Source organism: Siniperca chuatsi, linkage group LG2 (assembly GCF_020085105.1).
Source record: "Siniperca chuatsi isolate FFG_IHB_CAS linkage group LG2, ASM2008510v1, whole genome shotgun sequence".
In the NCBI taxonomy this organism is placed as follows: Eukaryota; Metazoa; Chordata; class Actinopteri; order Centrarchiformes; family Sinipercidae; genus Siniperca; species Siniperca chuatsi.
Genome location: NC_058043.1, coordinates 2752561 through 2764993, shown reverse-complemented (window position 1 = coordinate 2764993; position 12433 = coordinate 2752561). Strand labels below are relative to the sequence as shown.

General features: G+C 39.9%; 1 protein-coding gene across 16 annotated transcripts in view; it reads right to left on the bottom strand.

Moving 5' to 3' along the window:
• Positions 1 to 12433, bottom strand: part of LOC122869858 (dedicator of cytokinesis protein 3-like) — a 189469-nt gene that overhangs the window by 75373 nt on the left and 101663 nt on the right. For all 16 annotated transcript variants that reach the window (XM_044183299.1, XM_044183326.1, XM_044183316.1 and 13 more), the window contains one exon: positions 8941 to 9037. In XM_044183299.1, coding sequence (XP_044039234.1) covers positions 8941 to 9037 — 97 coding nt within the window. The remainder of the gene's footprint in view (positions 1 to 8940; positions 9038 to 12433) is intronic.

The window sequence follows — 12433 nt, the reverse complement described above, 5'->3', positions numbered from 1 at the left end:
GTAGAAATGTCCGTGTTTTAGCCTTTCTGTTAAATTAAGTTTATAAGTTCACTTACTAGCTTAGATGTATTGTTTAGTACGCTATTTTAATCCTCATTTAATTTTAACTGCCTCTTTCGTCAGAATAAACTGAGATTACCTCAAAAGATATCCTGGTCTGGGCCTCGTCATCGAAACACAACGCACGCACGATGCTAGACAAGACCGTTTACACTAACACCCATTCCCCCTTTTTTTCTCCTGTCACTTTGACAACATACCAGCTGCCGTCTGCTTCATGATAACTGACATGAAGGATTGGCTGTCTGCTTCAACATCAACTCTATAATTAGGTTGATGATGGGAGGTTGTGGGCCAACGCACTTATGCACCACATGTGTTTCCAACCAATGGTTTTCTGTGCCTTAAACACAGAGACAAATCTGCTTTTAGGACAGGAAGGCTGCAGTGGTGACACTGCTGCATACACCTGTCAGCAGTCATCTCTCGCCCCATTTCATGAGAGAGACAGACACAGAGAGAAGTGTGTCAAAGGCCAAAACCAGAGGTGGCGTTTTAACACTGCGCTGTTAGTGTTACTACACAGAGCTGTCAGTCAAACTATACAGCAAACGACAACAGCGGCCTGGAGGGGAGAAGACAGATCAGATAGCACACTGCCGTATACTGCAAATATACGGTAACACTGACAGAATCTGTGTTCATAAGAAATGTTGGATTAGAGTTTTGTCATAAATCCATCAGATTTCAAGTCCATCACAGTCCTTTTCCTCTGAGAGTTGCCTCGGATAACAACTGTGGATTACATCGATTAGAACTGTTAATATCTTAGTATTCTCGAGATGCAACAGCATTTTTTTATTCAAAATGTCCATATTAAGAAAAACCCAGTAGTAGCAGTCCAGTACAACACGACCACTACAGTAACTACGACCACAGTAATAAACGTGCAGCTGAATTAACACCTCTCTGACAGTGTCAACAAAAACTGAACATTATAATCTTCTGTAGAAGTTTGTGGCCGATTTGTTGTATTGACTTGCATTAAATTGTATAGGTGTAACTAATGAAGTGGCCAGGGAGTGTATTTGCTGTTGCAAATAGACCTTTTCACGCAGACATTTTGTCATGTCATAGTAGGGAAAGCACAGGTGTATTTAATAATATTAATGATGGTTGCATTCCACTTACGAAGGTCCTGGTATTGTGCGTGCTGGCTCACTGCAGTAGCTTACTGGAACTCAGGCATTGTTATTAATTCCACCTGTGCTTTTCCTGCAAGTCAAAATGTTTGTGCTGTGAAAAAGGTCTATTAGTAGTATATAAATGTAATTTCTGGGAGACAGGGTTGCTAATGCTGGCTGAGCAGCAGACCTCCATTATGATTGCAAATGAGGCATGTTACATCCCTACCTAAAAGCCCTCACTATAAAGAACCGAATTTTTAAAGCAAAAGTTAAATATTCACAGAACTTATTTCCAGTTTCAGTCGTCTGAGACATGCACACACAAACCAGACAGAAACCAACGTAAGGACAGAGACATTTTGAAGTTTCTACGATCATCTGTCTTCCGTTACATGACACACTACAAAGCTTTATCCTTAAACAACTCTGCCGACCACCACACACCAATTATCTCCAGACATTACAGTCTGGACTGAAGCATTCAAAGGAAGAATCCCCATTAAACCACAACAATCAGCCAAGAGCATCTTTCATTTCTTTCAATCATCAGTATTTGAGTGTGGGTTTAAGGCGAGGTGTTATTATTATTATTATTTTTTATGCCACATTGCAAAGAGCATAGCAAAGTGTCTACAACTATTTTCTTTTGATTGATTTTCGCTCATGTTTGGAAACTTTTCAGTACTGAGGGGTTCCATTTCTTTTTTGTGTCAGCCATTTCCTCCTCTTGATTTTTACAGCCACCAGAATTAAACTTTAATTTGCTCTCCCCGTCTCTCTGTATCCAATTTAATTTAAGCATTGTTCAACGATTCTAAGAGGAAATTCGGTTCAGTGTTAGTCTTTCACCCTTACTCTCGTTTTACAGTATTTATATCTGCCTTTCTAACTCAGCTCAGGTCTCCTCTGTCACTGTCTTTATGTCTCAGTATGTCTGCGTCTCTGTCTTTCCCCATCCCCCCTGCTGTAGTGATTTAAGTGAGATTATAGGATCACGCTTACTTGTTTGGCTAACTTTATTGTAAGAAGCTGCCCTGGTTGAGTTCTCACGATGCACAAGTTTTTTGTAAACATCACAAAAGCAACTTTCAGTTCTTAAAAAGCACAATGCGATCGGGCCCCACATGTACATCACTTCCAGTGTAAAATCACTGTTTCATTACATGTCTTTATGTCTTCAAGGCGTCTGCATGTGAGCTTAACTACATGTGGGTATGTCTTCATGTATGCATGTGTATCTGTGCAACAGAGTGAGGACAACGTAACAATGATTTGTATCATGTGTGCATGTGTGTGCGTGTTTAGCTCAGCTCTAAAAGGTTTGGAGACAGATTTTCGGTGACCTGTAACTGTGATTTAATGTCTTAATTCTCTTTTTTAAGAGCTTTAACCTTCAGCATCTTTTGTTCACTTCACATTCAGCTTTATTAATGATGAACTGAATCTGCGAATGTGCTGCAGCTTTGAGTTGGTTTAATAACTGGTAGGTTATCTGTGAAAGCGATGATATGAGGGGTTTTTTGTCTCTCTTTTTCGTTCTTGCAGTGCACTTGTGGGTGTGATTGTGACACCTTTGTATTTTTGCTGCTGTTGTTTCTTTTTGTAAGTCCGCTGTAGCTATCTCTGCTCAGCTTTAACGATGATAAAAGCAAGGGTAACATTCATATTTTGTATGAAAATGTCAAACAATTTTACACCCAGGGTCGCTGAAACTTCACAAACTGAATGATGGACTTCAGCTTGAGATTCTTCATCTCCCTATCATGAGTACACACTGTGTATTTCAGCCAGGAACTCTAGTGTGTGTCTGTTTGCATTCACTTGGCTGTGTGTACATGTGTGTCATTTCTTCTGCAGAGCTACAGAAAATGTCACCGCATTGTAAAGCTAAAAGAGCTGGACGAGGCCTCCTCCTACTGGATGTCTTTCCTGTCATTCCCATCTATTTTTCTTTCTCTTATCTAGGCTTCTCACACACACACACACACACACACACACACACACACACACACACACACACACACACACACACACACACAACGTTGTCTGCACATTTCACAGCAAAGAAATGTCTCCCTCTGCGTTTATCCCTGTCTTCACATCCCTCCATCATTGTTCGGTTGTCACCACTCCCTCTCCCCTGTGCACACAGCTATCCCGCCTACACACATACACACACACACACACACACACACACACACACACACAGAAATACACATGCAATCTTATCTACTTTGACATCAGCAAGTAAGGGACAACAGAGAGGGAGAAAATTAGAGAATGCGAAACAAAAAACAGTGAGATAGAGTGGAAAACAGAGAGAGAGCGAGAGATGGAAGGACAAAGATTTGGAGAAAAAGAAAGAGAGAAAAGATAGGCAGAACACAGATAGTTTGGTGATGTGTTTCTCTTTTTTTCTTGCTGAATCCTTTCCCATTGGCCAGTCTTATTCTTGCACACTCCACCTTTCTCTTTCTCCTCCTTTCTTTTACACACTCTCCCTTTAGCTATCTCTACACTTTCTCTCTCCTTTAGTCTCTTTCTCATTCTTCTCCTCAGTTTTTCAAATGTTGCCTTATTGGCATGACTATAATTAAGAAGAATATTGCCAAGAAGGTTATAAAAAGTTGACGCTGATAAATATAAGATTTATATAATGATAAAAATGTCAGAAAATAAATACACTATACAACTACTATCCTGCATAGTATTATTAAACAAGACTGAGAGTCTACAGTCATGCTAGAGATAAAATAAGAATAAAAACAGGATTGAGATTTTGGAGAAGTTCTGCTGGTTTTCTCTCTGTGACGTGCTCTGACATAAAGGTAGCGGACGCAAACAGACTGAACAAACTGATCCGTAAGGCCAGTAACATTGTGGGGGTGGAGCTGGACTCTCTGGCGGTGGTGTCAGAGAGGAGGATGCTGGCCAAACTACACGCCATCTTGGACAGTGTCTCCCACCCGCTCCATGACGTGCTGGCTAAACAAAGGAGCACCTTCAGTGGAAGACTCATCCCACCAAAGAGCACCACAGAGCGCCACAGGAAGTCATTCCTGCCTGTGGCCATCAAACTATTTAACTCCTCCCTCTAAGGATTAGTCTGTTTGACCCTAGGTCACTAAACTGGACATTGAGCATTACATCTTAATAATAATTGTGCAATATTCTGTTTACTACTCAAGTGCAATATTAGTTTTCCCTTGTTAGTTTTTCTTATTACTGTTACGGATATACCTCAATTACTCTCGACAGTACATGCACCTCCGCTTTTACTATTATTTATTACATAATTAGTGACATTGTATTTATACTGTACTTCACCATCTACCAGTAAACCCACTTGGTACTCGACACTTAGTTTATCTTATACTTATACCAACATGTTACTTAATTTATTTCTGACCTGTTTATAGTTTAAATTATCGTTTTCTCCTGTGTGCACTGACGTAAAGAAGAGCTACTGGAACAAAGAGTTTCCCTACGGGGATCAATAAAGTATTTCTGATTCTGATTCTGATTCTGATTTTCGTGTTTCTATATGGATGTCAGTTTTTCCCTAAGTAAATACTGAGTTTTGTTTTGGTGTGAGAGTGTGTTGAATTCTTGGTATTTAGGTTATTTTATCATAAAGATTTTGGTTCTTCGGTCTTTATACAGGCTGCAGTGGAAGTGTTGCTCTGTCTCTACCTCGTCTTGCTGGCAGAAGTGACACAGTCTGTGTCCTCCAGTCTCAATGGTCAGGTTGTGGTCTCTCAGTCTGATTTAAGTCTCAGTTTCTGGTCGCCCTCCGTGCCCACATAATCTGCCGCTGTATTGTCTATTCTGTGCTAAATAGCACTTAAGTTTGTTTTGAGTTCTTGTAGGAGATGTCCAATAGTTTCTCTTTGGCTATGATTTCAGTTTCTTTCTCCCAGTTATCTCTTCTTCCCTCTCACATACTCTCCCTCTCACTCTTTCTACACTGCTCTCTCTTGGTGACCTCTTTCTCAATTGCTTTCAGGCATTCTCTCTTCCTAACAGTCTTTCTTTTTCAAATTCTTTTTTATTCTACATGTTACACACTCTCTCAGGGTTATCTCTCTCTCTCTCTCTCTCACCTACACACTCTCACATCCAGCAATGTCTAAATTCCCTATGGCAGTGTGCAAAGGCCATGCACACAACAGAAGGACACTGAAAGACAAATTTACAGTACAACCACATCAATAGCATGCATCAACACAGCAAAGGACACAAATGTATTGTACATATATACTGTGCCCACCTGTGTGTGTGTGTGTGTGTGTGTGTGTGTGTGTGTGTGTGTGTGTGTGTGTGTGTGTGTGTGTGTGTGTGTGTGTGTGTGTGTGTGTGTCCTTTCTGCTCGGCTGCATTTGTCACCTCTGCAGGCTTCAGCGCCACCGAACATCCATTTCCTGAGAATTCAGCATGTCACTGTGTAGCTGTACACTCTGGGTTCATCCATGTGTAACTGCGCGATGGACACACTGTAGATGGCCATGTGTGAGCATTGTTACATGTTAATCCTACTGTGTGTGTGTGTGTGTGTGTGTGTGTGTGTGTGTGTGAGAGAGAGAGAGAGAGAGAGAGAGAGAGAGAGAGAGAGTGAGAAAGAACAGGAGATATTATTCACAGACACCCGGACTGTGTGCATCCATACATGCATTTGTGTAAGTCACTGTCAGAGAGTGTGGTAATAAGTAGTTTTTTATTCTTTTATTCTTTCCACATGAAATCAATATGAAAATGCTAAGAAGGTGCTTAGAAAGCAGCATGTCTTTATTTTGCTGCAACACGGCTTTTTTGGCAGATCTGAGAAAGGTTTAACTATAATAATAAAAGTGCTAAGCGACGTGAACAGTTCAGGGAAAGGCTGGGTTTCGTATTCCCCACAACAGCAACTAACAGAGAAAGTGTTGGTGGAGAAACGGACTGGTCTGTTAAGCTAATATTACTGAATAGTCTAATATACAGTATGCAGTCAGCTAAGTGAGGGAGTGGTCTGTTAAGAAAACAATGTGCACAATCTAATTTTTATTTATTTCCTTCCTTTATTTCCTCTTTCAACACTTTTCCACACAAAGATGTTATGTGCATAACATCCATGAATGGTACATGATGCAAAATGCAGTTTTTATCTTTTATTTGTATTTGGCTTCTTTAGATTCACCAGGTACAATCGCAATACAACATGCTCACCCATCAGTTCAGAAAATTCTATTTGTGACTTTAGGTGGCAGATTTGCAAGTTTATTTGGCCCTATGGATGATAGACTGCACTCTTTTCCAGTAAGTCATATTCTCTGGCATTTGCATCAGTTAACAGTTAAATAATTATGATAGACTTTTTAAGCGTGGTTATCACATGAAAACATCCTCCTCTGATACCGACAAACCTTTGCATTTTTAACTTACGTTGTCCCTTCAAACAAACCAGAAGATCACTTGGAGGTGTTGTTTCCGTGTTATTTATCTGGCTCCACAAAGCACCCATGCATTACATTTGTTTCATATGTTTATAACTGTATTGTCAGCATCCATCACTCTTCATCTCTGGCAGAGAGCTAAGACAAAGGTCTGTTAACTGCATAAAAACACAGAGAGCAACAACAGAAAACAGAGACTGGCAGGACAGGAGGAAGATGAGTGATGCAAAGAACCGTCAGAACAGAGACAGAAGACAGATTTAGATTTCAAGCAGGTTTAAATAACGTAATATTTATCCCTCTATACATTTATATAAAGAAGGATATCCAATAAAACCTTATATTGGGACAGAAATACCTGAAGAGATTTAAGATAAGGAGGCAAGTAGACAGACAGATGGCATACAAATGAATAAAAACAAACACCACAGAGAACTAAAGAAGAAATTACAGATGGACAGAGGAGGTCTGGAGGAGAGAAATTGACAGTAACACCACCGATCTGAATGGCAGGCTGGTCAGAGTAACGGCTTTCAGTAAAGTTCTTTACTGTGCTGTCAGTGCATCCAGGTGCATTTCTGTCATACCTATAGTACAATCACTCGCATGCTATTGCTATAATCAAACATTTTCAGCTTGAGGTCCTAAGACGTAGATTTGATCTCTTCTTGAGAGAAATCATGAAAAAAAAAACAATAGTTTTTTATACTTATGATCCAGGGCAAACAAAACTCAAGACACAGCACAGTGAAGTTTATTTATAAAAGACTATAAAAGACTAATTGTTAGTTCGTCATTGGGTGAGTATTCATTGTTCCAACTTAAAAAGTTAAAGGTTCAGTGTGTAATATTTAGGGGGCTCTATTTGCATAATATGGTGATCATATTTATAAGTAGGTTTTCATTAGTGTATAATCATTTTGTTTTCGTTACCTTAGAATAAGCCGTTTATATCGACAGAGGGAGCGGGTCCACGGAGTTCGGCCATGTTTCTACAGTAGCCCAGAATGGACAAACCAAACCAGAATCTTGCGGCCACCGTAGTTTCTCCTACACGCTTGGAAGGGGAGGGTGAGGCGAGCGGTGTTCAGTTGGTTGTTCTTTGTTTCATAAATGCATAACGTGTGTATAAAAACGATGTATCAGCTATTAGCCAGGCAAAATGAAATTTAAAATTGCAGTAAGTGTATTATAGTATATTGTGAATGTAAATAAATCCAACTCCAATGGTCAGGTGTTGAGGAAACTAAACTTTCTCAACTTTTTCTTTTTGACGATCGACAGGCTCAACTCAGCAAAACAAGAAAAAGGGAAAAGGACGGTAAAGAGAACAAGGTGCAAAAACCCTGAAAACAAAACCTAGACACAAAGAGAGAAAGACACAACCTGTGGCACATCTTCAGCTCTTTACCACCCTGCCTGAAAATCCCCTTTGACTCTGGATTAAACTGCAAAACACACACAAGTACACACACAAGTACACACACAGCTAGGAGGAGGACAAAATAATTCTTAAGTACAAAGTAAAAACTCGAACAAACTTAATGGGATCATTCTGTGTGTAGAATAAGGACATAATGCTGCGGGTTTCTCAGCATGAACATAAGAAATGAATGCTTCAAGCAAATGTGAGACACTTTACATATCTGAGGGAAGACTGAAAGCAAAAGAATCAGTGCTTCCATTTGTGCAAAATATTCAATGCAGTCACTGTCTCTTTCTCTAAATGTACACCAAGTTTGTTTTTTTTTAAAACAGCCAGCCAGTAGATACAGGAACTGATGGAAAGGCTCATGAAGTAACGAAGAACACTGTCAGATTACCACAGCAGTGCTGTCAAAGTGGAAGGAAACGATGACTGCCTTTTAGCAACCAGGTGCAAAAAGCAGCTTGCATGGATACACATTTTCAGCATTCCCCCCATTTCCACTGAACACAGTCTGTATTTTTACTACTGAACAACACATGGTAAAAACTTTACAATTACACCTCTGATTAGATTATGGGGAGCCTTCAGTATACTTGCACGAAGAATGAGGTTTCCCATAACTCCATTTTTTATGTTAAAGTTTGGAATAACACCAGACTTGTGAAGGCAAGTATGTTGACAGATTTGCTAATTAAAGCATTCATAAGCATAATTAATGACCTATGTTTAGCATGGCTGGTTATGCTTTTTGAGATTATGGCAGGACATAAAGCAGCTCAAGTGCCTTTACTCAAGCTGTTTGGCTCCCTTGCCTGAGTGCATGACGTGGCAAAGTGCAGTGAACGAAATAAAAAAAAAACTGCAGTGACATGAAATATTCTGTGCTGCTTACCACATAGAGCTGCTTCCACAGTAAGGCCCATTCCTGTAGTGTTGACGTCACCTCAGTAACAATGGGGTCTTCGAGAGGCACCACAGTCTCGTGTGGCCTGTGCAGGGACAAAACACACACATGCTTTACTCACGGCCACTGAGTTTAATTCTTCTTATATTTACACAGTCAGATGTCCAGAAGTAAAGCACATTTAAGGACACAAAGAGAAACGTGTCCACCGCACAACTACATTTAACAGTAAGTAGGGAACAGAAAAAGAGAGCGAGAGAAACCCAATAAACTGTTGACCTTGTTTGTCGCCAAAGACCTCGGCCTATTGTGTTGCATTACACACAGTTAGGCCTCAACAATGGTGAATTAAAGTGAATTGTGTAGGCATGCGTAACAGTCTAATGCACCACAGAAGCAGAACGGTCTGTCTACAGCTAACCACAATGTGCTTGTTGAGCAAAGAGAATCCAGTGAAGTGATCAGCAGCAGCAGAGGCACAGAGGCAGTCCAGCCATTGTTTTGCAAAAAATGTCATAATTATGTGATGTGTAATTAATGAACACAAATGTTCACACTCAGAAAACCATCATGTTGGACTGGATGTAAGTGAGACATTTGTACACACTCATTAACTCCAACAACACGGAACTTCATTTACACCTATTTCGGAGACCAGAAGCTGTAAATATGCATTTAAATGCTTCACAAAGTCCGTTGTTTTCCGATGTAAGATCACCCCTTATCACTGTTATAACACTTACCAAAGAAACAAAGGGTGGTTTGTGTTTAATTAACCTCAAGACAAATAATTATACAAGACTGCCTGCTTGACCTTGCATGTTAGCGGAAGACTGGGCAGGCTTGCTATAATTTTAGCTAGCTAAGTTAGTCACTTAACAGGCATTTCTCATGGCAGACATTTTGACACGCAGGTGTAACTAATAATGCAAGTGAAACAGCATGCACAGTACCGGGGCCTCCATTAGCACACCTGAGAGAAATGCAGGTATTATGAATGATATTCGTTACACCTGTGTTTGACAAGTCAACGTGTCCTCTATGCAGTCCATTAGCTACCATTGAAACTCTTTGATTCCCACTGCAATATCCATTTTAAACAAAAAATGCAGCTTTGCACACCTGCTCTTATTTATTTATTACTCTTAACTGTTTGTGTTTTAATGCAATTTTATGTGAGTCTTTCATGGGTGTATGTTTTTTGTTGTTTGTGAGCCCCTAACCTAATACAGTTTTCTATCATTATGTGATGGACAATAAAGTTTTTTAAATATTGAATTAGTTCAGTTCATGTGGTATAATATTGGCTAATGACATTTTACAATGTGAGGAAAATAGGTGCGTTGACTTGGACTCATACAGTTCAAGGTCCCGCACAGGGTTCACTTCTCGAAAGCCCAGCTGTATATCCAGATGTCATAGATGTAATGCTTTGTCATGCAATTAAAGTCTTTTACTTCAGTGGAAATCCAGCCAGGTCCAAACCATCTCTCAGCGGCCAAAGGATGTCGTGGTTTTTTCTGACAGCCAGCTCTGAAAAATTATTTTGGAAATGGCGAGCTTTTACTTCAACTCGCCAAAGGTCATTCTCTATTTGTCTCAGTTTAGTCTTGTTTTATCACGACGCTACTCACGCAAATGTAGCTCTGACTTAACTGTTGACCAGAACTATGTTGCAGATCTGATCTCTTTGACTCTGACACAGACTGGTAGTGTCACCAAAAAACTCTACCACCAGGTCAACAGCCACACATGAGAGTAACACCAGACCTTTTGAATAACTAAACAAAATTGGAAATCTGGGCTACTGAATCAGGTTACATTATATCACATATCCCAGTGGTGGGAAGCTGAGTACATTTACTGAAGTACTGTATTCAAGTACAATTTTGAGGTATGAGTATTTCCATTTTTTGCAACTTTATACTTCTACTTCTTCTACTACATTTCAGAGGCAAATATTGCACTTTACTAAACTACATTTATGTGACAGCTATAGTTACTTTGCAGATCAAGATTGTACTTGTAAATATAAGATCAGCCTCTAAATTATGATGGTTTGTTATAGACCAAACTGCCCAACGGTATATAAAGTTGTTAAAATGAACTCCACCTCAACCAACTAAAACAGTAAAAATGCCGCTTACATGCTAACACATCTGTAATAATAATAATAATCATCCAATGATTACATATCATAACACTCTGAATGGGGCCATTCTGCATCACTTTTGATACTTTACATATATTTTGCTAACAATAATTCTCTACTTTTACTGAAATAAAATGTTGTATGGAGGACTTTTAATTGTAACTTTAGTAAATTTACATGTATGAATATTTTTCATACTTTTACTTAAGTAAAGGGTCTAAATACTTCTCTCCACCAGTGTCATATTCAGACTATACTTCCAACCTTTAACAGAGCATAGAGTATGTTGCTTTTATCTCATGCTGTGTTGAATATCTAGAATATTAGAGACAGAAAAGTGTTGAAATAATAATGTTCATACAAACACAGCACCTATAAAAATAAATAACCTTACAAGACCTCTTCCACAGTGAGTTTGCACTGTTACGTGCAAACCCTCCTAATGTTTCCAAACTGAGTAAACTAGCAAACTCCTGCACCACCTGAAGAAAAGGACCTCAGTTCACCTCACTGACTTGAAAAACCATTGTGCCCTAGCTCTCTCCTTCCTTTCCTCCCTCCCTTATACATAATTTTGAACATAGGGGAGTTGTTCACTAAAATTAAAAGCTGAGTCACTGTCTCAGCCCTGGAGTCAGGAATATCAGAGTACCTCTCTCTCTGTCTCACACACACTTCTTTATTCTCCCTCTCTTCCCTTTCTTCTCTTCCCTCCCTGACTCTTGGTTTTTACTCTACCTCTCACGTATTCTGTCCTTTCTCTCTCTCTCTCTCTCTCTCTCTCCCTCTCTCTGTCTCATAACTGATTAATTAATAAAAGCAGTGTGCTAGATTAGCTGATCTCCCAGCGGAGTCGTAGCTGGCGGGCCGCCTGGTGATTTCACCCACATTAGTTACACTTGTATCTCAGATGCTTCTCCTCCTCTTCTCCTCTGTTCTACTTTTCACTCAATCTAATCTCTCCCTCCCTCTTCCCTCCCTCCTTCTGTTCCTTCTCAAGTTTTCTCTTTGTTCTGGCACATTTCCACGGTTCCTCTCAGTTTCTACTCAGTGCTCTTCCATCTCTCCACTTCTTTCATAGCCCAGCTTTTTCTCCTTCACTCCTCTCCTGCATTGCAATTGTTCCCTTTCCCTTTCTCCTCTCTTTCCAATTTTCTCTTTTGGCTTTCTCTCCTCTCCTCTCCTTACATCTACTCTTTTCAGTCTTTTTTCCTCCTCAGTTCTTTCTCCCCTTTCCTCCTGCACTTTCCCCTTCTTCTCTCATTTCACCATCTCTCCCCTCCCTTGTTTCCTCCTTCTCGTCCCTCTGCACTCTTATCTCTCCAGCTT